Consider the following 26,496-nt stretch of genomic DNA (forward strand, 5'->3'; position numbering starts at 1 on the left):
TCACCACCCTCAATCTGTGCCAGTGTCTCACCACCCTCAACCTGTGCCAATGTCTCACCACTCTCTCTGGAAAGAACTTCTTCCTAACATCTAGTTTGAAATCAGGACTGGCAGGTTTCCATCTGCTGCCAGAAACTCTTGTAAGGGGACCAGGATTTTCCAGAAGTGCTCTTAATTTCCTTTTCTTTAGCTGTGTGAAGTGCATGCTTGACTCTTGCAGAGGTTGTTATTTGAACCACTTTCTGGTTAGTTTTATACCAAAAGTCAAAGATTTACCCCCTGGCCTGCCATGTCTTGATCACAGAATCTCAGAGTTAACCAGGTTGGGAAAGGCCTCTAGGATCATTGAGTCCAACCTATCACCTAACCCTTCTAATTAACTAACCCGTGGCACTAAGTGCCTCATCCAGCCTCTTTGAACCTAGTGGGTGTTGGCCTCTCCAGTTTGCTTTCACTCATCCCATTTTGCACTGTCAGGAAGCAGCTGCACACATAAAAGCAGACAACAACAAGGAGGAAAGCTGCTGGTTGGCCCTGAGCTCTCTTATGTTTGTCTCAGCTGATGGCAGTGGTTCTGCTGCACTACAAAGCGTGCAGAAGAGAATCATAGAATCATACAATCAACCAGGTTGGAAGAGACCTCCAAGATCATCCAGTCCAACCTAGCACCCAGCCCTGTCCAGTCAACTAGACCATGGCACTAAGTGCCTCATCCAGGCTTTGCTTCAACACTTCCAGGGACAGCGACTGCACCACCTCCCTGGGCAGCCCATTCCAATGCCAATCACCCTCTCTGTGAAGAACTTCTTCCTAACATCCAGCCTATACTTCCCCCAGCACAACTTGAGACTGTGTCCCCTTGTTCTCTTGGTGGTTGCCTGGGAGAAGAGCCCAACCCCACCGGGCTACAGCCTCCCTTCAGGGAGTTGTAGACAGCAATGAGGTCACCCCTGAGCCTCCTCTTCTGCAGGCTGCATACCCCCATCTCCCTCAGCCTCTCCTCATAGGGTTTGTGTTCCAGGCCCCTCACCAGCTTTGTCACCTTTCCCTGGACATGTTCCAGCACCTCAACATCTCTCTTGAATTGAGGAGCCCAGAACTGGACACAGCACTCAAGGTGTGGCCTGAGCAGTGTTGAGCACAGGGGCAGAAGAACCTCCCTTATCCTACTGCCCACACTGCTCCTGAGCCAGCCCAGGATGCCATTGGCTCTCTTGGCCACCTGGGCACACTGCTGCCTCATCTTCAGCTCCTCTGTAACAGTACCCCCAGGTCCCTTTCTTTCTGGCTGCTCTCAGCCACTCTGTTCCCAGCCTGTAGTGCTGCTTGGGGTTGTTGTGGCCAAAGTGCAGAACCCTCCACTTGGCCCTGTTGAATCTCATCCCATTGGCCTCTGCCCACCCATGCAGGGTATTTCTGTCAGAGTAATTCCTATAACCCTCAAGTGTACAACTCTTAGGTACAAGACCTCATATCCTGACTCATGTGAGCACTCCTCTGGCATTTTGCTGTTAGAAACTCAGAGCTTTAACCACACAGATCTGCTTTACAAATGTCTCTGCTTGCATTCCACAGCTCAATGTTATCTACAACACAAAACACACCGAGCAGAGGCTCAAATCCAGCCGGAAACAAGAAGCCTTTGACTTGAATGTTGATGTAAAGGATGACAAAGATGATAAAAACCATTTGACTTTGAATGTGTGCACAAGGTAGGTGATTCAAGTGCAGCAGCTCATTTGTCTGTACAGCTTGAAGATGATTTGAAGTGGACTAAATTATCCATTTGAAAATGATTTGAAGTGAACCGAATTGTCCATTTGTCTGGGTGAATTTGCTAAGGTGTGGGATACAAATGTTTAACTCATGAGAGCAAAATCATACAAGCATGGAATGCACTGGGTTGGAAGGGTCACCTTGTCCAACCCCATGTAATAGGCAGGAACATCCACACCAAGATCATAGAATGGTTTAGGTTGGAAGGGATCTCAAAGCTCCAACCCCCTGCCCTAGGCAGGGACACCTCCCACTAGAACAGGTTGCTTAAGGACTCATCCAACCTGGCCTTGAACACCTCCAGGGAGGTTGTGGAGCACAGAAGCACATTGGACACAGAATAATAGATGCAGGCTAGAACACAGAAATTTCCACCTCAACATGAGGAGAGACTTCTATAGAGTGAGGGTGACAGAGCCTTGGAGCAGGCTGCCCAGAGAGGTTGTGGACTTCCAAAGCCAACTTGGATGCATTCTTGTGTGACCTCCTTCAGCAGGGGGATTGGACCCGATGATCTCTGGAGGCCCCTTCCAACCCATGACATTCTGTGATTCCATGACTCTGTACAACATGGTGCAGCCTTAGGGTGGTGAAACCAAAGTAGGCAAATACAGACAGACTGCTGAAATCTCCACCCATGTAGGTGGCTGTGGGTATGTCCTGTCAGGCAGTGGAGGATGCACAGAATCATAGAATCAAGCAGGTTGGAAGAGAGTTCCAAACTCATCCAGTCCAACCTAGCACCAGCCCTATCCAATCAACCAGACCATGGCACTAAGTGCCTCATCCAGGCTTTGCTTGAGCACCTCCAGGGACAGTGACTCCACCACCTCCCTGGGCAGCTTTACTTCTGTCTTTCAGAGAGTCACAGTACCACAGAGTGCTCTAATCTGCAGACTATTCCACCTTCCTTCAACCAGTTTGGTAGTGATTGGCCACGGTCACCTGAAGTAGATGTCATTGATGGCACCAAAGGAGGTGATAGAACCGGTAGAAGTGATTCTGGGTTCGAGTAGCTGTCTGAGAGGCAAAGATCCAGGCCTGCCAGTTTCTTCTCTGGTCAGTCTTGTTGCCTTCATACCATTTCCAGGCATGGCAAACTGATTATGGATGGTTCTGCTCACTCTCTTGTTTATGCTTTCTACCTCCTTTCACTTGGTGGTGCTCTCCTTCCTCCATTTATGAGGTGGTCTCATGTGGACTGTTACTGGAGAGCTGAAACATAAAATTCTACTCAAAACATTCCTGGCTCTCTTCAGGCACTGATTTCAAATCTTCTTTCTTTCTCTTTCTGTCATCATTCTTCTTGCTTGGTGATTTATATATTTGTGGTGTCTTTGTTTTTTTAGTAGACCATGAAGTTGAAGAGATGATACCAGCAGCCACCCCCCCCTCCCCCATAGCTGTCTCTCCCCTTTAAGGCAAACAGAGCCTCATAACTTCTAGGGCTTTATTTTCTCTCTGTCTGGTTTGGTTACCTGTTGGCATTTTGATAACACAGCTTGGGGCTTTTCCTCCCCTCTTATTGGTAATTAATGCAGAAGTAATCACATCCAGTTCCAATTCAGTTCTTTGTTTTCAAGAGCAGCTCCTTTGGCCCAGCAGATCCCCCAGCAGATGGTTTCATTCGTTTCTGGCCCCCTGAGCCAACTGAAGTCAGCAGTTGTGCTGTGTTTCTTTCAAAGTCATGTCTGCATTCAATCAGCCTTGCTGCCAGCCTTAACAGCATTGCTTTGAAAGCAGCTCTTCCCCTGTTTAAAACCCATTCCAGCTCTACAAAGAAATACTTCCATTCAATTGCTTTCCACTACTGTCCAGCCTTCAGAGTGAGGGTTGGAGGCACTTCTGTCTCTGGTACAACAACCGTGCCAAGGAGGGGAGCACTGTGCTGCCACCTGCCTTACTTAAAACAATGCACTCTTCTGCAGAGCACAGCACCACAGGATATTAGGGGTTGGAAGGGACCCAAGGTGATCTTCTATCACATTCTGTGATTCTGTCAGCCACAACCTCCCTGAAGGTGTTCAAGGCCAGGTTGGATGAGGTGTGTCCAGAGAAGGGCACCAAAGCTGGGGAGGGGCCTGGAACACAAACCCTGTGAGGAGAGGCTGAGGGAGCTGGGGGTGTGCAGCCTGCAGCAGAGGAGGCTCAGAGGTGATCTTATTACTGTCTACAACTACCTGAAGGGACATTGTAGCCAGGAGGGGTTGGTCTCTTCTGCCAGGCAACCAGCAATAGAACAAGGGGACACAGTCTCAAGTTGTGCCGGGGTAGGTCTAGGCTGGATGTTAGGAGGAAGTTGTTGTCAGAGAGAGTGATTGGCATTGGAATGGGCTGCCCAGGGAGGTGGTGGAGACTCTGTGCCTGGAAGTGTTGAAGCCAAGCCTGGCTGGGGCACTTAGTGCCATGGTCTAGTTGACTGGGTAGGGCTGGGTGCTAGGTTGGGCTGGATGAGCTTGGAGGTCTCTTCCAACCTGCTTGATTCTATGATTCTAGGCCTTGAGTGACCTATTCTAGTGGGAGATGTCCCTGCCTATGGTGGGAGTTTGGAACTGGATGAACTTTGAGGTCCCTTCCAACCCTGATCCATTCTATGATTCTATCTCTAGAGGTTCCTTTCAACCCCTACCATTCTGTGCCTCATGGATTATTGCTTCCACAGTTGGGATTTAACAGCCAGAGAGTTTCTTTGAGAGGAGGTTAGTGTGTTTGTATTCAAAGCTTCTTTTTCTCTGTGTTTTGAAAAGGTACTTGGGCTCTGGCACAGCTCCTAGCAGTGGTATGGTCCTCTTGGAGGTTGGGCTACTCAGTGGTTTCTCAGTCTCACCAGATTTCACTCCATTAAACCACACAGTGAAGAAGATGGAAAAGGACAATGGAAAGGTCAACCTCTACTTAGACTCTGTGAGTTGAGAGGAACAAAGAATGGGTGTTTGTGGTGATGTTAACCTGGCATTGCTTGGTTGAAATGTGGGAGGGTGTGGTGCTGACATCTGAGGACATCAACATTTGCTGTTCACATTGGCTTAGTAGTTCCACTGCTTTTCAGTGTACAACCCAGCTCTGCTTTAAGAGGTTTCTATATTAAGCTTCTTAAAAGTCATGTATGAGAAGACAGAAGTCTGTGATTTGGCCAAAAAGCCTGCAGCTGAGATAAGCATCTTTGTGTGCATCCTGACTCCCAAGTCTTCAGACACAGACTCCTTACTGCTGGGCTGGATGTCCTTACCCCTTCCACGGCAACCCACTGTCACCAGGCTTTTCAGGACGTTTCTCTTCTGTTTTCCTAGCTAAATGAAACACAGGTTTGTGTGGATATTCCAGCTGTGAGAGACTTCAAAGTGGCAAACATCCAAGATGCTTCAGTGGCTGTGGTGGATTACTATGAACCCAGTAAGTGTCAATCATCCCAAACCCTCCTGAGCGATTCAGAAGGTTGTGAGGGAGTTTCTTATGAGGAGGGGCTGAGGGAGCTGGGGGTGTGCAGCCTGGAGCACAAGGCTGTGCTCCAGGCCCCTCACCAGTCTTGCTGCCCTTCTCTGGACATGTTCCAGCACCTCAACATCTCTCTTGAATTGAGGAGCCCAGAACTGGACACAGCACTCAAGGTGTGGCCTGACCAGTGCTGGGTACAAGGGAAGAATAAACTCCCTTGTCCTGCTGGCCACACTCTTCCTGAGCCAGCCCAGGATGCCATTGGCTCTCTTGGCCACCTGGGCACTGCTGCCTCCTCTTCAGCTCCTCTCTACCAGCACCCCCAGCTCCCTCTCTGCCTGGCTGCTCTCAGCCACTCTGTCCCCAGCCTGTAGCACTGCTTGGGGTTGTTGTGGTCAAAATGCAGAACCCTGCACTTGGCCTTGTTCAATCTCATCAGGTGAGGTTGGCAGTCCCAAATTCAAGAAGCTGAAAGCTCTCAAACGTGACCATGAGAGAGAAAGCATCAGTGATGAGAGACCTAGCTCTTGAATGTCATAGCCAGTACCCTGCCAGGCAAAGCATGCACATTCTTTTGGGATAGAGATTGCTGTGTAGGTAGGGGCAAAAAATCCTTCCCAAACGTTTGGCTGAGGTTTGTGAGCAAAGAGCTCCAACAGCTGAGACTGAGCCAGTACAAGTGTGCTTGAATATGTTGAGAGAGGCTTTGTCTTTTGGGAGAAGAGCAAAGATTAATGCCTGGGCCTAGGGAAGTGCTTTGCAGTGTGTGGTGTGGTCTGCTTCAGAGTTTAGTGCAGCCTTTAGGAGTGCTTTCTCTGTGAGGTTCATCTGTTAGCTCACTAACTAATGTGACTTAACCTTTCTTACCAGGGAGAAGAGCAGTGAGAAGCTACAATTCAGAAGTGATGCAGACCATAACCCCTTGTGACTTCTGTGAAAGTGACTGCAGTCTGTGCCCCCGAGATGCCTCCCCAGCCTTGCTTCAGCACTCTCCATCAGCCCCCTTGTTCTGTGTGCTGCTGCTCCTTCATGTAAACTTGCTGTGCAGCTGGGTGCTGTAAAAAGGAAACAGATTGGTTTGCAGCTGAAAGGTTTCCAGACCTTATCCAAAGAAAATTTGACATTCAGACACCAGCCTGTCTTTAGAGATTACAGTGACCAAACTCCTGCTCTGTTCAGGGAGACCTGGGCTGGCCCATATGGTAAATTTCTGGCTGTGCCAGAAAACTTCTTTAAGTGTCTGCTGGCAAGAAAAACACCCAAACCCAAACCACAACAACTTTCCAAGTGGCAGTTTCTTACTGAAGTTGTTTTCTGAAGAAGCACAGAGTTCCTGAGAAAGCAATCTGAGAAAATACAAAGCTAGCTCCACATTCCCACTTGCTTTTTACCCCAGCCTTCAACTCTGCATGCTCTTTAGGGGGGGTATGAGTTCACCAGGCCTTTCCAAAACACCCTCTGCTTCTCTGCTGGGGAGTTGCTAGGCAGAGTGCTGGGAGCTTGCTGTTGGAGCTGGCTTTGTTGTGCTCTGCAGACATGATGCTTAACATTGAGTTTTGCTGTGGGCTCCCATGGGGAATAATAGGAAGAATGCAAAGATCACAGGATGTTAGGGCTTGGAAGGGACCAAAAGAGATCCCTGAGTCCAACCCACTTGATAGAGCAGAACCATAGAATCTAGCTCAGGTCACACAGGAATGCATCCAGACAGGCCTTGAGAGGCTCCAAAGAAGGAGACCCTGCAAACTCTCTGGGCAGCCTGCTCCAGGGCTCTGGCACCCTTACAGTAATGAAGTTACTCCTGCTGAGGTGGAGCTTCCTGTGCTGTGGTTTACATCCATCACCCTTTGTCCTATCCCAGGGCACAAATGAGAAGAGTTTGTTCCCTCCCTCTTGACCCCCAGCCCTCAGATAGTTATAAACATTGATTAGATCTCCTCTCAGTCTTCTCTTCTCCAGACCAAACAGCCCCAGGTCCCTCAGCCTCTCTTCACAGGGCAGCGCTCCAGCCCCTTCATCATCTTCATAGCCCTCCCTTGGTCTCTCTCCTGTAGATCTCTGTCCCTCTTGAACTGGGAAGCCTGGCACCAAAAAGTGCTGCATTCACAAACTGCTGAGTGCTCCAGAAAACTGTCAGTCTGTTTTCCTACAATCATAGGATGGTCTGGGTTGGAAGGGAGCTCCATAGGTCATCTAATCCAACCCCCTCTGCAGTCAGCAGGAGCATCCTCAGCTAGATCAGGTTGCCCAGAGCCCTGTCGAGCCTCACCTTGAATATCTCCAGGGATGTGCCTCCAACCACCTCCCTGGGCAACCTGTTGCAGTGTTCCACTCCCCTCATGGTGCAGAACTTGTTCCTCACATCCAATGTAAATCTGCTTTTCTCTAGTCTGAAGCCATTGCCCTTTGTCCAGTCACTGCAGGCCTTTGCAAACAGTCCTTCTGCAGCCTTCTTGTAGCCCCCTTCAGGTACTAGCAGGTTGTTATTAGGTCTCCCTGGAGCCTTCTCTTCACCATTGCACAGATAATGGTAGTACAAAGCTAAGTGGAGTCTTTGCCAGTTCATAAGCTAACCATATATGAGAAGAAGCCCTCAAGGTGTTCTTACACATTTTATGGTGCTTGATTAAGCACATCCTTGTGTGTGTAAGTGCTTTGCTCCAGTGGGCTGGAGGAGAGGAATGCTGAAGAGCAGCAAGGCACTTTGCATGTGAGGAGTTTTACAGGTCTCTGTGAGTGTGGAAATGTGTGAGCTTGGCAGCTCTTCCCTCCTGAGTGAGTGTATCTGGCAGTGTATCTTTCTTGAACGCTGCCTGTGATACCTAATACTTGCAATGTGCTTTTGTGGCCAAGAAGGCCAATGCCATTCTGAGGTGTATTAGAAGGGCTGTGGGTAGTAGATCAAGAGAGGTTCTTCTGCCCCTCTACTCTGCCCTGGTGAGGCTGCATCTGGAGTGTTGTGTCCAGTTCTGGGCCTCTCAGTACAAGAAGGAGCTCAGGGAACTGCTTGAGAGAGTCCAGCACAGAGCCACAAAGATGATGGAGTGGAAGATTTTCCTTATGAGGAGAGCCTGAGGCAGCTGGGGCTCTGTAGCTTGGAGAGGAGGAGACTGAGAGGTGCCCTCATTCATGTTGATAAAGATGTGCAGGGTGAGTGCCAGCAGGCTGCAGCCAGGCTCTGCTGGGTGATGCCCAATGCCAGGACAAGGGGCACTGGGTGAAAGTTGAGGCATAGGAACTTCCATGTAAACATGAGGAGGATTTTTTCCCCTGTGAGGGTGGCAGAACACTGGAACAGGCTGCCCAGGGGAGGTTGTGGAGTCTCCATCTCTGGAGATATTCAGAACCCACCTGAATGTGTTCCTGTGTGACCTGCTCTAGGTGCTCCTGCCCTGGCAGTGGGGCTTGAACTGGATGAGTTTTGGAGGTCCTTTCTAGCCCCTGACATTCTGTGATTGCTCTGTAATACTTCTTTGTGGTGGGGAAGCCAAGCTAATAACATTCCCAGTTCCTAAAATGAAGTTCACAGCTGCAGTGGCAGCTGAGGTAGAAATGGTAAGGTTGTGGATTCCCTTTCTTCCCTAGCTTTTTGTAAGGCAAGGGGTGTGTGTGTGTGTGCACATACAATAATGTGGCTGTCACTCTCCTTCAGCAGATTCTATTGTTCAGATGTTCCTACTGCTTAAAAGGTATATTTTTGTATTTTATGCTCACCTAGATTAAGTAATTAATGCTCACCTAAATTAGTGGGCAATAGTATTATAAGAAGCCTGACCTTCCTGACCTTCCTGAGTGCCTTCTAGTGCCAAAACGTAGCTTTTTAGCTGCAAAATGAGTTTAGGTGGGGATTATTGTGTTTGGAATTTGCAATGTTCTTCCACAAACTTGCAGTTCTGTTCTGTCTCTCTGGCAGAGCTTTAGAATCATAGAATGAACCAGGTTGGAAGAGAGCTCCAAGCTCATCCAGCCCAACCTAGCACCCAGCCCTGGCCAATCAACCAGACCATGGCACTAAGTGCCTCATCCAGGCTTTGCTTCAACACCTCCAGGCATGGCCACTCCACCACCTCCCTGGGCAGCCCATTCCAATGCCAATCACTCTCTCTGCCAACAACTTCCTCCTAACATCCAGCCCTGGTCAGTCAACCAGACCATGGCACTAAGTGCCCCAGCTTCAACATCTCCAGGGACAGTGACTCCACCACCTCCCTGGGCAGCCCATCCAAATGGCCACTCCTTTAGCCTAGTTCTTTGTAGTCAATTCACACATTTCACTCATCCTTGCCTCACTTTGCTCCTAGCCCTTTGAACAGCTGTTTAGTGCCTGTGCTGCTCTGACCCACTTGAGCCAGCACCATATGTATTGAAATCCAAAGCAGTGCTCAGTCAGTGGGCTGCAGGATGTGATCCTCTGGAAGTCATCCCCTTGTCAAAAGCTGATAAAGCTGAGATAGAAACCAAAACACATCTTCTCATCTCCCATCTTTTACCCATATATGGGAGCATAGAATAAATGATGCCAAATGCAAGGTCTGGGAAACATTTTCACACTCTAAACTGGGATGTGTTGTGCTGTGGGTTTGGTTTCTTGGCGACCTTAAAAGCAGATCTTCTGTTGCCTTTGGGGGCAGCAGCCTTAACATGTCATTTGCCTCCACATGATACAACTTGAAGACCTCAAAGCTCACATCCTTTCCATTTTTACTTTATAGAGAGCTTCTGAGAGGGACATTGATACCTGATTAATCTTAATATGAAGAGGCTTATTTTCTAGATGAGATGTTCTGGAGATAAACTGCTCCTTTGCAGCAGCCAGCAGAAATAAACCAGTTCTATTTTGCAGGCAGCCCCAGCCTCCTGTATGTCCTCCAGAAAGAAAGGATTTAGATTGCTCAGCCTAATTTCAGGCAGTGCAGCTTTTATTAGTGTTGACTTGCATTAATTGTTGAGACAAGCAGCACATGTTTTGCAAGTGGCTCTTGGCTGCCTTGCACACCCTGCTAAGAAGCATCAGTCACAGAGCACTGTGTGATGGAAATCGTTGTAGGCAGTGAGCAAACACCCTCTTGTATTTTACTTTTGTTCTCTGGAGCAAGCAGCTCATTACAGACACCCAAATCTGCTTCTGCACTGAGCTCTTTGAAAGGGGCAGTGGCCATCCTATGACTTTACACCAGGTGGCCTTTCCCATTCCTATGCCAGTGCCTTGAGTCACTTTGCAGGTTTGAATGAGCTGCAGAGGGGCTTGTGTCATGTGCTGGCAGTGAATGAAAGAGAGGAAAGGGAAGGTTATGTGGCACAGTGGCTGTTTGATTTACTTGCCTCTCCAAGCCTGAGATTCAAACATGATTTGCATCCAGCTTTCAGAACACTGCCTTAGCAGTATTTCTCCAAGCCTGCTGTTCAAGCAGGGTGTGGATGTGGTCAATATTTGGTTGGAGCAGATGCCTGTAGAAAGAATAAAGTCTGTGCATAGCCATTATGTAGGCTCCAGCACCTGTAACGTCTTCCCAAAGGACCCAATGGTCTCATTGTCAAAACACGGAGGCAGGTTTTTAGGACAGGTGATTGACAGCATCATTTTCCTCACCTCAAACACTGAGAAAGAATATTCACTTCCAATGGCCATCAATATTTCTGTGGCAGCCTTTCTTTCCTACCATCAGTCTTGCTGCAGTGAGCCATGATGATGTGTTTAGTCCTCTAAAGATGTAGAGGATTGGGCAGTTAGCTGTTCTGGCTACTCATTGATCCATAGAGCATCACAGCAGTTCTGTGAGCAGTTGCCATTAGGTTAGTCCTTTCCCTTCCCTTGGGCAAAAAAATCCTTGAGTGTTGTTTCTTGTTCAGGTGATGGGATGTTTGTGTGCCCCTTGGAAGCAGCAGTGTGCTGATGCTGTTCTGTGCAGTGCAGCCTGACAGTGGGTGCTGGATTAGATCAACCCAGTTATTACTTTCCATTTTCTTCAGATATGTCTGGCAATTAATTGCTCATCAGAGCAGGGCCATGAGGACGATGAGAGGGTTGGAGCAGCTCTGGTATGAAAATGGAGTGAAAGAGTTGGGGCTGTGCAGGCTGGAGCAGAGGAGGCTCCCAGGTGACCTTCTTGTGGCCTTCCAGGATCTGAAGGGGGCTACAAAAAAGCTGGGGAGGGACTTTTTAGGATATTAGAGAGTGACAGGACTGGGGGGAATGGAGCAAAGCTGGAGGTGGGGATAGTCAGAGTGGCTGTGAGGAGGAAGTTGTTGAGCATGAGAGTGGTGAGAGGCTGGAATGGGTTGCCCAGGGAGGTGGTTGAGGCCCCATGTGTGGAGGTGTTTGAGGCCAGGCTGGCTGAGGCTGTGTGCAGCCTGCTCTAGGGTAGGGTGTCCCTGGGCATAGCAGGGGGGTTGGAACTGACTGATCCTTGTGGTCCCTTCCAACCCTGACTAATTCTCTGATTCTGTGATTTGCTCCATTTGAGTCTCTGGCACTCCAGTGCTAAGATTTCTCTTCAGTTTCAAATCATTACATTTGATTTCTCCGTTCCTTAGATGTTGCCCACAACCTGGCTCAGATTTTCCTCTGCTCTATTATTAATTGATTTTTTGTTGCTGTTGTGGTTCTCAGTATTGTTCCTTCCTTCTTCACACGAGGAAGAAAAGGTAGTGTCATATAAGCAGCTCTGATGTGCTGCCTTATTAGCTATGACCTCTCATCTTTTTCCATATCCTTAAGCAACCTGAACTAAAATTCTTGGCTGCCTTGAGACATAGATACCCACTTTGATCTAGTTTGGACCATCCTAGGTATTTCCATTTGTGATCAACCCAGAAAAGAAGAGGGTTTTCTTTTTGTGAGCTGTTTGGAGGGAACAGAAGTGAACTAATCTGCCAGCTATGCAAATTGCTCCTGCCTTTTCCAGTAACAAAGCAAACGTTAAGGATCGAGGCTGCTTCCCAGGGGGTTGGATGTTTGTCACTGATTTATTGTTCTTCAAATAAAGTTTGCAGTAGCTAATTTTAAATTCTATTAAAGGTGACTTTTAATAAGAGCTGTGTGGTGTTTGCTTGCTTAATGAGACAGCTGCCTGCAGTCAGCTGCAGTTTCCACTCCCTGTTCACCTCTGCCCATCCTCAGCACATCTTAGAGGCTGCCTTGTCTGTGTTTTAAAGCTCAATATCTCAAGTGGTCCAGTGGTCATTCTTCCCCCCTACTCAGCACTGCTCAGGCCACACCTTGAGTGCTGTGTCCAGTTCTGGGCTGCTCAATTCAAGAGAGAAGTTGAGGTGCTGGAAGGTGCCCAGAAAAGGGCAGCAAGGCTGAGGAAGGGCCTGGAGCAGAGCCCTGTGAGGAGAGGCTGAGGGAGCTGGGGGTGTGCAGCCTGCAGCAGAGGAGGCTCAGGGCAGAGCTCATTGCTGTCTACAGCTACCTGCAGGGAGGCTGTAGCCAGGTGGAGCTGGGGGTGTTCAGCCTGGAGAAGAGGAGGCTCAGGGGTTACCTCGTTGCTGTCTATAACTACCTGAAGGGAGGCTGTAGCCAGGTGGAGTTGGTCTCTTCTCCCAGGCAAGCAGCAACAGAACAAGGGGACACAGTCTGGAGTTGTGCCAGGGCAGGTCTAGGCTGGATGTTAGGAGGAAGTTGTTGTCAGAAAGAGTGATTGGCATTGGAATGGGCTGCCCAGGGAGGTGGTGGAGTTGCCATGCCTGGACCTATTCAAGCAAAGCCTTCATGAGGCACTTAGTGCCATGGTCTGGTTGATTGACCAGGGTTGGTTGCTAGATTGGACTGGATGATCATGGAATCATAGAATCAACCAGGTTGGAAGAGACCTCCAAGATCATCCAGTCCAACCTAGCACCCAGCCCTATCCAGTCAACCAGACCATCTCTTCCAACCTGGTTGATTCTGTGCATCTATGAACTTGAGGCTGTTTCCTCATGTTCTTTTTGTTCTACACAAGCAGCCCTGGAAGTGGCAATCAGATCCATGTGTAAGTTGCACAGAAGTGTTGGTGTTTTTTTCCTCCTGGTCCATGGAGACCTTTACAACACCTGTTACCCCTTGGAAAGGAAGTGGAAGTTGGTGGTGGTACCCTGGTAGCACACATCTGCCTGGCACTAGCAGGGTGTTCACATCATGAAACCAGTGGAGACTTTAGGCACTGCTGCTTAGGCAGGAGAGGGTTTGAAATCCTGGATGCACAAAATACATCTGGAGCAAAGAGTGAGAAATGGTTTCACTGATAATGATAAAGTGGAATAAAATGACATTAAAAAAAGATGAGCCTCTTGATCTTATTCACAACAGCAGCCTGCCAGGGAGCCTCTGTGGGCATCCCTGGGGATTCTTCTGGCTTGCATTGCTGGAAAGGGAGGAGAGGGCTGAGGGATGCTTTAGGTAAGTGGATAGAAATTTCTTTATGCTTTGGGTTTTTCTTATTTTTAGAGATGAATGCTTGTTAAAATGCTGGATCCAGGGCCAGGGAGAGTGATATAAACACATGTGGAAGCAATGTACTGAGTGGAGCTCTGTGGTTTCATATGGAGAAAAGAAGATAGCAGCCAGCTCCAGCTCAGTGGGCAACTAATTAAGGCAGAGCTCTCTCTGTACATTGCATTCTGAGTTCAGCACAACAGCATGTATCAGCAAGGTGCCACAGCTTTTTTTTCCCCCTCCTCTCTAGTTTGTAGTTTGGTTTCAGGAATGAGCTCTGCATCATCAACCCACAGTGATCATTTAAAGATGAGTGGCTTGGATGAGATGTTAGCTGAGAGGTGTCTTGTTTCCCCTGCATGGTCATACAATCATAGAATCAACCAGGTTGGAAGAGAGCTCAAAGATCATCCACTTCCAAGCCCCTGCCATAGGCAGGGACACTTCTCACTAGAAGAGGTCACTCAAGGTCTCATCCAACCTGGCCTTGAACACCTCCAGGGAGGTTGTGGAGCACAGAATCACAGAATGTGATCTTTGATCACATTCTGTGATTCTGTGCTCCACAACCTCCCTGGGCAACCTGTGCCAGTGTCTCACCACCCTCAACCTGTGCCAGGGTCTCACCACCCTCAACCTGTGCCAGTGTCTCACCACCCTCACTGCAAACAACTTCTTCCTAACCTCCAGTTTCAATCTTCCCTCTGCCAGTTTAAATTCGTCATTCCTCATCCTGTCATTACCAGACCTTGTCAACAGTCCCTCCCCAGCCCTCCTGTAGCCCCCTTCAGATACTGGAAGTCCACTCCAAGGTCTCCCTGAAGCCTTCTCCAGGCTGCAGAGCCCCAACTCTTATACCCTGTCCTCGTAGCAGAGCTGCTGCAGCCCTCTGAGCATCATTAACAGTCTCATGATGAGTTTTAAGGATCAGACAAAGAACTATGATGGGGTCTGAGTATAAGCTTTGGAAATGGTGGCAGATCTGGGGCTGACAGATTGCCTCTTGCTTTCAGTGTTGAAGAAGAAGAAGGCAAAACAGGTCTTCCTCTCTTTTTGTTACTCTCCACCTCCTGTAACTAAAGAGTTAGTCTGGAAAGATCATTAAAGCAGCTTAAAGAGAAATGCTACCCATAAGAGAAGCTTCAGCACTGCATTCAAGTCTCCTCCATGGAAAAAACCCAGCAGGTTTATAGTGCAGCTGAATGTCAGAGCTCTGCAGATGTGATTTTTGTCTTCTTTTATTCAAAGTAGAAGTTAGTGAAATAGAAGCAACCCTCCCCTGATTAGTTTTCTTTTCCTTTTGGATGACTCCTGCTCCACCTCCGTGTGTAGAACCAGAGGGTGGAAAACTCACAGGAGGAACTAAGGAATGAAAGAAATTAAAAGGCACCCTAAAGTTGCTGGCTCCTTCTCCTGGTCAGCAAATGCCATCCTCATAAATAGACAGGGTGAGCTCTGGAACTGCCTTGCCATGCAGGGAATGATTCATGAGCAGAGGTCATCCAGAGGAACGATGAAGGTAGTGAGGAGAGAGAGAGAATTCCAGATCTAATCATGCTGGAAAAGTTGAATCAAACCTGAGCTTCCTTAAAGTTTCAATGTTTCTGTCCTGAAATTTGGAAACCCCAGAGCTGTTTCTCCTGTGGTTCAGTACTGGACTGTTTGCAGTTTGGGGAGTGATGATAAAGCAGCTCACTTCAGAGCTAGCTCCAGAGAACTTCTGAACCTTAAGTATCTGCTGCCAACCATTTTGTGCCTCTAAGAGGTTGAGATGGGTTAGGAAGCAAATTTCAGGACTAGGGAAAAAGACTCATGGAGCCTTAGAAGTTGGAAGGGACCTCGAGAGATCATCAAGTCCAACCACCTTGCCAGAGCAGGATGCCCTAGGGGAGTTCACACAGGAATGCATCCAGGTGCCTTGGAAACATAGAATCTTAGACAGTTAGAAACATTCATAGAATCACAGAATCAAGCAGGTTGGAAGAGACCTCCAAGCTCATCCACTCCAACCTAGCACCCAGCCCTATCCAGTCAACCAGACCATGGCACTAAGTGCCTCATCCAGGCTTTTCTTGAACACCTCCAGGGAGGGTGACTCCACCACCCCCTTGGGCAGCCCATTCCAATGCCAATCACTCTCTCTGTCAAGAACTTCCTCCTAACATCCAGCCTAGACCTCCCCTGCCACAACTTGAGACTGTGTCCCTTTGTTCTGTTGCTGGTTGCCTGGGAGAAGAGGCCACCCCCACCTGGCTACAGCCTCCCTTCAGGTAGTTGTAGATCACCCCTGAGCCTTCTCTTCTCCAGGCTAAACAACCCCAGCTCCCTCAGCCTCTCCTCATAGGGTTTGTGTTCCAGGCCCTTCACCAGTTTTCTTGCCCTTCTCTGGACATGCTCCAGCACCTCAACATCTTTCCTGAATTGAGGGGCCCAGAACTGGACACAGTACTCAAGGTGAATCATAGAATCCTTGAAACTTAGAATCTTAGCATCACAGAATCTTGGAATCCTAGAAGCTTAGAAAGTTAGAAACATTGAATCATAGAATCTTAGAAACTTGGAATCTTAGCATCATAGAATCTTGGAAACATAGAAGCTTAGAAAGTTAGAAACATTGAATCATAGAATCTTAGAAACTTGGAATCTTAGCATCATAGAATCTTAGAAACTTTGAATTGTAGCATCTTAGAATCAGAGAAACTTAGAATCTTAGAGTCATAGAACCTTAAAATCATAGAATGTTAGAAACTTAGAATCATAGAATCTTAGAATCATGGAGCCTTAAAATCATAGAATCATAGAATCTTAGAATCTTAGAATCTTAATCATAGAATCCTAGAGTCATAGAACCTTAAAATCATAGAATCTTAGAATCTTAATCATAGAATCCTAGAGTCATAGAACCTTAAAATCATAGAATCTTAGAATCATAGAGTGTTAGAAACTTAGAATATTAGAATCATAGAATATTAGAATCATAGAATGTTAGAATCATAGAATCTTAAAATCATAGAATCATAGAATGTTAGAAACTTAGAATCATAGTCTCTTAAAATCTTGGAATCACAGACAAGTAGAATCAGAGAATTTTACAACCATAGAATCATAGAACCATAGACTCTTAGAAAATTAGAAACAGAGAATCATAGCATTACAGAATCATAGAATGGTCTGTGTTGGAAGGGATCTCCAAAGGTCATCTAGTCCAACCTCCCAACCCCTTCAGTCCTTTAGAGAACCAAAACATGATAAAAGATGATGTTATCAACTTGCAAAGTCAGTGCTGTTTTCTTCACTGCACTGGGCTTGGAGAAACCCTGGCCTGGGAGTCTGGTATGGAAGCAGAATGGGTGACTTAAGTCTCCATTACAGCCCTTGGTTCATTAAGTGTTGCTGGAGATACCCTAAACATTCTTCAAAGCACTGAAAATCCATGGATTCTGTGTTGTGAGCCACAGGGTAGGTGACAGCAGTTTGGCCTTCCTCATCCCCATGAAAACCCCATGGAGTTCAAACTAAACAAACCTCACCTAGACAAGAGTAACTCAGCCTTCTCCACTGCCATCTAACTTGAGCTGATCTTTAGGAGCTACATATCTGTTTCCTGCTCCCTTTCCTTGTTTTCCCATCCAGATCTTTATCTACTCAGCAAGTTGTCCTCTGCCAGGATTTTCCAGATCTTCCCTTCCAGTAGGAGGTCATTCTTGGGATTGCCTTGAGGGCTTCTGTGCAGTTTCCCTTCTCTTCCTCCTCCACCTAGCTTTTGTTGACTTCATTGCTGGGGTTTCTGCTTCCCTTGAGAGAGTTTATGACCATCCAGAAATTACCTCTGCTAGGAAATTATTCTTTCCCTTAAAGGAATGTGCTCTTAAAAATAACCCTAACCTTTCAGGGTAGACTCAAGGGATGAGTAATACCCTGGCATACTCGCAGCAGTTCATACTCTTCTAGTTCCATTGTGTGGAGTTTCTAACTCTCTTTACACCATAGTTGCCAAGCATATCTTCTTCTCTTTCACCACACTCTTTTTCTTCTCTGTAAGCTCACTTTCTCCTCTGGAAATATGAAGGAGTCTGAACAAATTCAAGTGAGCAACCAAAGCTTTGATGACCACTGCCCTTGTTTTCTCTAGGTGATTTCAAGCACAGCTTTTGTCTTCCTCATATTTTGCCACCTGTGATGAAGATAATGAAAGCTTTATCATTTGGCACTAGATATTTGTGACAATTCTTCAAGGCTCCTTATGAGGAGAGCCTGAGGGAGCTGGGGCTCTGTAGCTTGGAGAGGAGGAGACTGAGAGGTGCCCTCATTCATGTTGATAAAGATGTGCAGGGTGAGTGCCAGCAGGCTGGAGCCAGGCTCTGCTGGGTGATGCCCAATGCCAAGACAAGGGGTACTGAGTGGAAGATGAGGAAGAGGAAGGTCCATGGAAACATAAAGAGGATTTTTTTTCCCCTGTGAGGGTGGCAGAACCCTGGAACAGGTTGCCCAGGGGGGTTGTGGAGTCTTCCTCTTTGGAGATATTCAACCTCCACCTGAATGTGTTCCTGTGTGATCCGCTCCAAGTGATTCTGCTCTAGCAGGGTGGTTGGACTGGATGAGCTTTGGAGGTCCCTTCCAACCCCTAATATTGTGATTCTGTGATTCTCCACTTTCTTTATCTACAGCTGCTCAGCTCATTCTACCCACTTCAGACTTTAAAGGCTTGGAAGACAGAAGCAAAATAAATATCAATTCCTTTTCCCCTTGTCGATCTGAAATGGTTTGGGTCATTCTGATTGGGGCCTTTTTGCTTTATTTTTGGCTGGTTTATTTTTTTTGTTTGCTTGTTGTTTGGTGTTCTTTGGTGTTTCTGCTTGTTTGTTCTTTTTTAATGAAGAAGGACAGGCAGTTTCTGTGCTGTTACCAACACCCTCAGCTAAGCTGCGTAGCTGCCAACTTGAAAAGGCTCCTGGATGCTTTTCTTCCCCAGAACATCCTGTTCTGCTGTTCACACCATTTATTCTAGTAGCTGTGTTCTAATACTTGTCATCTCTGCAGTGCTTCTGCTTTTTTAAAGCACTAATCAGCCTGAAAACTCCAGGAGGATAAAAGTTAATCCATTTCCAAGGCAGGCATGATCAGAACAATTAGTTTCCAATGGAGAAAAGGGTAAAAGCCATTGCACTTGCTGTCTTCCAGGGCAGAGGTGACTTCAAGGTCAAGTTTCCAGCAGTGTTGAACTGCTGTAGCTTCTGCTACCTTCAGCTGGAGTGGGAGGAAGCGATGACCTGGTCCACATCTGCTTGGAGATGAGCATGTGGAGGCTTGGAGCGGTAGGAGGTGTCCCTATAATCAAGCTGAGAGCAAAAGGATGCTGAGGGAGACAGCCCTTTAAAGGATCTCCAGCTGACCTGAGGCCAGCTGCATTGGATAATCCTTTCTGGCAGCTGACTGGACTCTTCCAAGAACATCTTGTCTGGTAGTTCACTTCATTTGCTATCCCCACACTGCCTGTGCTGGAATCTCACTTGCATCCACATAGCTCTGCTGATTAGAAACCTTCTCCTAACACCCAGCTTAAGTTCACCATTCATGTGAAAGCAGCCAGAAAAGAGATCTCCAAGAAGAGGTGATCAGCAACGGTGGTAGCAGCAAAGACCCCCAGGAAGAGGTGGCCAGCAGTGATGGTAGCAGCAGAGATCTCCAGGAAGAGGTGATCAGCAATGATGGCAGCAGCAGAGATCTCCAGGAAGAGGTGATCAGCAATGATGGTAGCAGCAGAGATCTCCAGGAAGAGGTGATCAGCAATGATGGCAGCAGCAGAGATCTCCAGGAAGAGGTGATCAGCAATGATGGCAGCAGCAGAGATCTCCAGGAAGAGGTGATCAGCAATGATGGCAGCAGCAGAGATCTCCAGGAAGAGGTGATTAGCAATGATGGTAGCAGCAGAGATCTCCAGGAAGAGGTGACCAGCAATGATGGTAGCAGCAGAGGTCTCCAGGAAGAGGTGATCAGCAATGATGGTAGCAGCCTTCCAGTACTCCAAGGGGGGCTCCAGAAAAGCTGGAGAGAGACAGTTTATAAAGGGCTGTTGTGATGAGAAAAGGGCAATGGTTGGAAACCAAAGCAGGGTAGATTTGAGTAGGTATTAAGAAGCAATTCTTTACTATGAGGATGGTGAGATATTGGAATGGGTTGCCCAGAGAGGTTGTGGACACTTCGTCCCTAGAAGCATCCAAAACCAGGCTGGATGAGCAGCCTGGTCTAGCAGGAGGTGTCCCTGCCCATGTCAGGGGGGTTGGAACTCAATGATCTTCCAACTCAAGTCGTTCTGTGATTCTCTGCTAGCAATGAAAGCAAGTGGCTAGGAGCCCCATGCTAAGAAAAGGGACTAGTACTCCCCACCAGGACCTTCTAACAGTGCCATTCCCTTCTGTGGTCCAAGCTCAGCAGGGACAGACCTCCAGGGCACGCTGCAGTGTGTCCCCTAACACAGAGGGGATCAGCAGTGTGTTGCCCTGTTTGTGCTTCACCTGCTGCAGGTTCCTTTCTGTTGGGCTCGTTCTCATTCGCCTCCATCTGATGTAACTCTTAGAGATGAGGTATCAATGGAAAGCTTCCAGCAGACCTCTGGTAGCTTTTTCCATTGACATAATGCTTTATGCTTTTCAAAGTGCTGCAGATAAAGTTGATAATTGACAGAGATAGTCAGCAAATGAGGAACATAAGGCATTTTTAGAGGATGAGCAAAGACCACCCAGCAGAGCACATCTTTCCCTTCCACACAGGTCTCCCCAGCACTGCTCCAGCCAACTGCTACACAAACAGCTCCAATATTGCAGTATTTAATTGTATTGGTTATGGTTCTGCTTGCCATAGTCATCATTAAAAACTGGGCTGTGTGCTTGACCAAGGAACTACTGAGCATGCCAGAAATGAGAGGAAACAGAGGTGCTAGGAGCTATAGCTGGTTATTGGTGGAGCAGGTCCAGAGAAGAGGCACTAGAATGAGCAGGGGGTTGGAGCACCTCTGCTAAGAGGATAGGCTGAGGGAGCTGGGGGTGTTCAGCCTGCAGCAGGCTCCAGGAAGGCTTTGCAGTACCTGAAGGGGGCCTACAGGAAGGATGGAGAGAGACTGTTTCCTAAGGCCTGTGGTGACAGGACAAGGGGAGCCCAAAACTGAACACAATATTCCAGGCAAGGTCTCAGCAGGGCAGAGTAGAGGGAGAGGAGAGACTCCCTCGATCTGCTGGACCTCCAACTGACAACTACACCCAAGCTGCACACCAATAATCACCTCCCTACCACTCCTGCCTCTTAACAACAGAGTTCCAACTCCCCAGAACTCCCATCCTTTGCCTCCAGTGAAATATGTGTTCAAACTGGGCATATGTTTTACTATCCCTGGGTAAAAAGCATCTCCCATGGCCCAGAGCAGAGCTGCACTTCCTCACCTCGGCATCCAGCAGCAGGTTGCTGGTGCCAATGGCAGTAGCAGCAAACATAAACCCCCAATTTTGGAAAGCTCTGGAAAACCTTTTTCTCCTTTCTTTTCCTGTCAGACTTCTGCTTTATACAGATGCTTATAGCAGAAAGGTGCTCTGGCACTCTTGGCAGACTTTGAAGTGCATTACAACGATCACTTTGCATTCCCTTCAGCACAGCCCCAAAGGACAGCCGGATCAGAAGGAAGGAAATGAGTTCACTCCTCTGCCATTTGCAGTTTTATGTCCCTTGCTTCTCCACCCACCTTCTCAAAGGCGAGGAATATGAGTCTCTCTCAGACACTAATGACTGCCTGTGGCTCATGAGGAAAGTAATTTCCAAGATACAGAGCCCTAATAGGGAATTTCCTGCGGTGCTCCTGCTGCTGCAGCAGTGCTGCTCAGCAACAGCACATTTTGAAGGCAGTCTGACCAGCTGCCACTTGGAAAAGAGGACATCTCCTAGGGAAGGCCTGTGTTAAAAACCCAGTCTGGCAGGCAGCTCATTGCTAATCCAAGCCTGTGGAAAGCCCACCTCGGATATCTTCATGAGGGGAAATGCCTTATCAGAAGTGGGATGCTGAGCTGATCAGCTGCAGCCTCCAGAGAGAACCAAAACACTGCCCAGCGCAGAGCACAGCACCCTCATCACCTCCTCTCCTCTCCTCTCCTCTCCTCTCCTCTCCTCTCCTCTCCTCTCCTCTCCTCTCCTCTCCTCTCCTCTCCTCTCCTCTCCTCTCCTCTCCTCTCCTCTCCTCTCCTCTCCTCTCCTCTCCTCTCCTCTCCTCTCCTCTCCTCTCCTCTCCAACCCTCCCCTCCCCTCCCCCGGAATCACAGAATGTTAGGAGTTGGAAAGGACTTTGATCCCATTCTGTGCTTCTGTGCTCCACAACTACCCTGTAGGTGTTCAGGACCAGGTTGGATGAGTCCTTGAGCAACCTGTTCTAGTGGGAGGTGTCCCTGCCTATGGCAGGGGGTTGGAACTGGATGAGCTTTGAGGTCCCTTCCAACCTAAACCATTCTATGATTCTATGATTCTATGACCCTTGATTTCCCATTTATTCCCATGGGGATTTAGGGAGGCACTGCATTAGACACAGCACTTAGCAGAGCTTTGATTTTCATTTTTCTCCCCCCTGAGCCCCAAAAGCTCTTTCTGTTTGTTCCTGCTGAGACTGCTGTTGAAGAATCTGCCACCAGCCAGAGGGCTGCTGAACTTTTGGGAAGGATGAGGCCACAAAGGTTCACTGTTTCTCCTGGGTGAGAAAGGCAACCATCATTAACCTCATTTAACCTGAGTGCTGCCCCTGGGGCAGGCTGACATCAGTGCCTGGCCTCGGTGGCAAAGCAGCACTGCTCTGAGTCTGCAAAAACAATCAGAATATTCTGCTGCTGCAGGGACTGTGGCCAAGCAGCAAAGACAATCTGCCTTTGACTGCAGTTCTTTGAGGCTGGGGGCAGGGGGAATGCCAGGAGGACAGTTTGAGTGCTGGAGGGATGTCTGTCTGGCCCCAGGGATGGGCAGTGTGCCAGCTTGCACTGAGTCACTTCACAGGATGTTAGGGGTTGGAAGGGACCTCTAGAGATTATAAATCCAACCCACCTGCCGGAGCAGGACCAGAGAATCTAGCTTGGGTTGCACAGGAACACATCCAGACAGGGCTGGAAAGGTTCCAGAGAAAGAGACTCCACAACCTCTCTTGGCCAGCTGCTGCCTGCCTCTGTCTGAGAAAAAAAAAATCATAGATTCATAGAATCATTATCTTAGGTTGGACTGGATGAGCTTGGAGGCCTCTTCCAACCTGGTTGGTTTTAGAATTCTATGATTCTGAGTTTCAGGACCATCAAGTCCAACCACAGTGTCATTATAGTATCATAGAACCAACCAGGTTGGAAGAGACCTCCAAGCTCAGCCAGCCCAACCTAGCACCCAGCTCAAGCCAATCAACCAGACCATGGCACTAAGTGCCCCAGCCAGGCTTGGCTTCAACACCTCCAGCCACACAGACTCCACCACCTCCCTGGGCAGCCCATTCCAATGCCAATCACTCTCTCTGACAACAACTTCCTCCTCACATCCAGCCTAGACCTCCCCTGCCACAACTTGAGACTGTGTCCCCTTCTTCTGTTGCTGCTTGCCTGGCAGAAGAGTCCAACCCCACCTGGCTACAGCCTCCCTTCAGGGAGCTGTAGGTACCTCAGGTACCGAAGAGGATTAACACATCAGAGCAGCAATGGATGTCTCACAGGGACAGAGAGCAGGGACATAGGTGCTTGGAAAATGTCAGCATGAAAGTGAAGAAACTAAACCAAAAAAAAAGGAGACTACTTCAGGTTAGGTTTCAGCCAGAACATGCCAGGCCCAGGGGGTGGGGTGGGTGTCAAAGGCTTTGCAGCGGCACAGGATGAAAGATTTGTGGTTTCCTATGAAAAAACGAGGGGAAAAAATTCCAGGAAAGTTTTTGCCTGGTCAAAAAAATGTACTTTTCTATTAAAAAAAAAAAAAAAAAAAAGAAAAGAAAGAGAAAAAGAAAGAAAAAGGATTGGAGGAGACAATTTGTCCCCAGCCTTGGTCAGGCTCTTGCGAGGAGCGTATCCACTAGATGTCAGCCTATTGCCACGCTGCAAAACTGAAGAGGCCACAAGTGGCAGCCAGAGGGGTTTTTTTCCAGCATTGAGCATATTTCCAGCGAGCTGTCTGATGTCAGAAACCTCGCCAGTAACTCCTTAACTTCTATAAAATCCCTCAGCTTTAGATTTCCAGAGGTTTTATTCAAAGCCATTGCAACACATTCCGTGGGCTATGCCAGGCGGATATTTTTCCACTACCGCATCTAACCCTTGAGTGACCTTTGGATTCACTATTATCTTTACAAGCTTTTAAAGTAATGTCTGGCTAGCATAAAGAAAAACCCAAACACTTCAAGTCTCCTCATCTCTTCCACTCCTCAGTGCCTCCCACTTTGGTTTGTGCTGCTACTGATTTCCTAGAGATGGAGAACCGTAGAATTATAGAAGCATAGAAGCATATAAGCATAGATCTATAGAAGCATAGAAGCATAGAAGCATAGATCTATAGAAGCATAGAAGCATAGATCTATAGAAGCATAGAAGCATAGAAGCATAGAAGCATAGATCTATAGAAGCATAGAAGCATAGAAGCATAGATCTATAGAAGCATAGAAGCATAGAACATAGATCTATAGAAGCATAGAACCATAGAAGCACAGAACCATAGAAGCATAGAACCATAGAACCATAGAAGCATAGATCTATAGAAGCATAGAAGCATAGAAGCATAGAACCATAGAAGCATAGGACCATAGAAGCATAGATCTATAGAAGCATAGAAGCATAGAAGCATAGAAGCATAGATCTATAGAACCATAGAAGCATAGAAGCATAGAAGCATAGATCTATAGAAGCATAGAAGCATAGAAGCATAGATCTATAGAAGCATAGATCTATAGAAGCATAGAAGCATAGAAGCATAGATCTATAGAAGCATAGAAGCATAGAAGCATAGATCTATAGAAGCATAGATCTATAGAAGCATAGATCTATAGAAGCATAGAAGCATAGAAGCATAGATCTATAGAAGCATAGATCTATAGAAGCATAGAAGCATAGAAGCATAGAACCATAGAAGCATAGAAGCATAGGACCATAGAAGCATAGATCTATAGAAGCATAGAATCATAGAACCATAGAAGCACAGATCTATAGAAGCATAGAACCATAGAAGCATAGAACCATAGAAGCATAGATCTATAGAAGCATAGAATCAAAGAATTATAGAACCATAGAAGCATAGAAACATAGAAGCATAGATCTACAGAAGCATAGAAGCACAGATCTACAGAAGCATAGAAGCACAGAACCATAGAAGCATAGAAGCATAGAACCATAGAAGCATAGAAGCATAGAATCAAAGAATTATAGAACCATAGAAGCATAGAATCATAGAATCAAAGAATTATAGAAGCATAGAACCACAGAATCATAAAAGCATAGAACCAGAGAATCACAGAATTACAGGATCACAGAATCACAGAATCTTAGGATCAAAGAATTATAGAATGGTTTAGGTTGGAAGGGAACTGGAAGCTCATCCAGTTCCAACCCCCTGCCACAGGTAAGGACACCTCCCACTAGAACAGGTCACTCAAGACCTCATCTAACCTGGCCTTGAACACCTCCAGGGAGGGTGCAGCCACAACCTCCCTGGGCAACCTGTGCCAGTGTCTCACCATCCTCACTGCAAACAACTTCTTCCTAACATCCACTTTCAATCTCCTCTCTGTCACTTCAAACCCATTCCTCCTCATCCTGGCATTACAAGACCTTGTCAATAGTCACTCCCCAGCCCTCCTGTAGCCCCCTTCAGATACTGGAAGGCCACTCCTCCTGGAAGTCTTCTCTTCTCCAGGCTGCAAAGCCCCAACTCTCTCAGCCTGTCCTCAGAGCAGAGCTGCTGCAGCCCTCTGAGCATCTTGGTGGCCTCCTCTGGATTGGCTTAAACAGTTCCATGTCCTGCTTGTGTTGGGGGCTCCAGAATGGCACACAGTACTCCAGGTGGGGTCTCATGAGAGCAGCAGTGGTCTTGAGAGCATCCAAGGAACAGATTTGGGTGACTGCTAGCCTTATGCAGGTAATGAGAGGAACCTGTTTGCCTGCAAATACTAAGCCTCACCTTTGACCTGCTGTGCCTGAGCTATACAAATTGACCTTGTTTTTTATTTCTAGCAGAGGTGGCAGGCACAACAGAGAGGTGTAAATAAGCAGTTAAGCAAAGTCTCTTGGCAGTGACTGGAGTGTAGGGCTGACAAAACTGTCAGTAACAGGACCTTAGAAGAGATGCACACATAGGAAGAAGAACTCATTGGCAAAAGTCACAGGCTCACAGGATGTCAGAGTTTGGAAAGGACCCAAAGAGGTCATCCAGTCCAACACCTCTGCCACAGCAGGACTACACAGTCTAGCTCAGGGCACACAGGAACACATCCAGACAGGACTTGAAAGGCTCCAGAGAAGGAGACTCCATAACCTCTCTGGGCAGCCTGTGCCAGTGCTCTGGGACCCTTACAGCCAACAAGTTCCCCTTGTGCTGAGCTGGAACCTGCTGTGCTGCAGCTTCCATGCATTGCTGCTTGTCCTATCCCAGGGAGCAGTGAGCAGATCATGGCCCCTCCCCCCGGCCCCTCACCCCAGCCCTCAGAGATTGATAGACATTGATTAAATCCCCTCTCAGTCTTCTCTTCTGCAGACTAAGCAGCCCCAGGTCCCTCAGCCTCTCCTCATCAGGCAGCACTCCTGTCCCCTCATCACCCCTCCTGGCCCTCACTTGGACTCTCTCCAGCAGATCCCTCTCCCTCTTAAACTGGGGGGCCCAGAACTCAACAC

The 26,496-nt window shown here is 47.7% G+C and overlaps 1 protein-coding gene across 1 annotated transcript in view; it reads left to right on the forward strand.

Moving 5' to 3' along the window:
- The window catches only part of CD109 (CD109 molecule), a 73,041-nt gene extending 66,211 nt beyond the window's left edge, over positions 1-6,830 (forward strand). Inside the window, exons 30-33 of the mRNA XM_064164062.1 lie at positions 1,576-1,712; positions 4,524-4,680; positions 5,067-5,169; positions 6,082-6,830. Coding sequence (XP_064020132.1) covers positions 1,576-1,712; positions 4,524-4,680; positions 5,067-5,169; positions 6,082-6,272 — 588 coding nt within the window. The 3' untranslated portion in view covers positions 6,273-6,830. The remainder of the gene's footprint in view (positions 1-1,575; positions 1,713-4,523; positions 4,681-5,066; positions 5,170-6,081) is intronic.
- The last annotated feature ends 19,666 nt before the right edge of the window (positions 6,831-26,496 follow it).

Source organism: Pogoniulus pusillus, chromosome 25, assembly GCF_015220805.1.
Source record: "Pogoniulus pusillus isolate bPogPus1 chromosome 25, bPogPus1.pri, whole genome shotgun sequence".
Lineage (NCBI taxonomy): Eukaryota > Metazoa > Chordata > Aves > Piciformes > Lybiidae > Pogoniulus > Pogoniulus pusillus.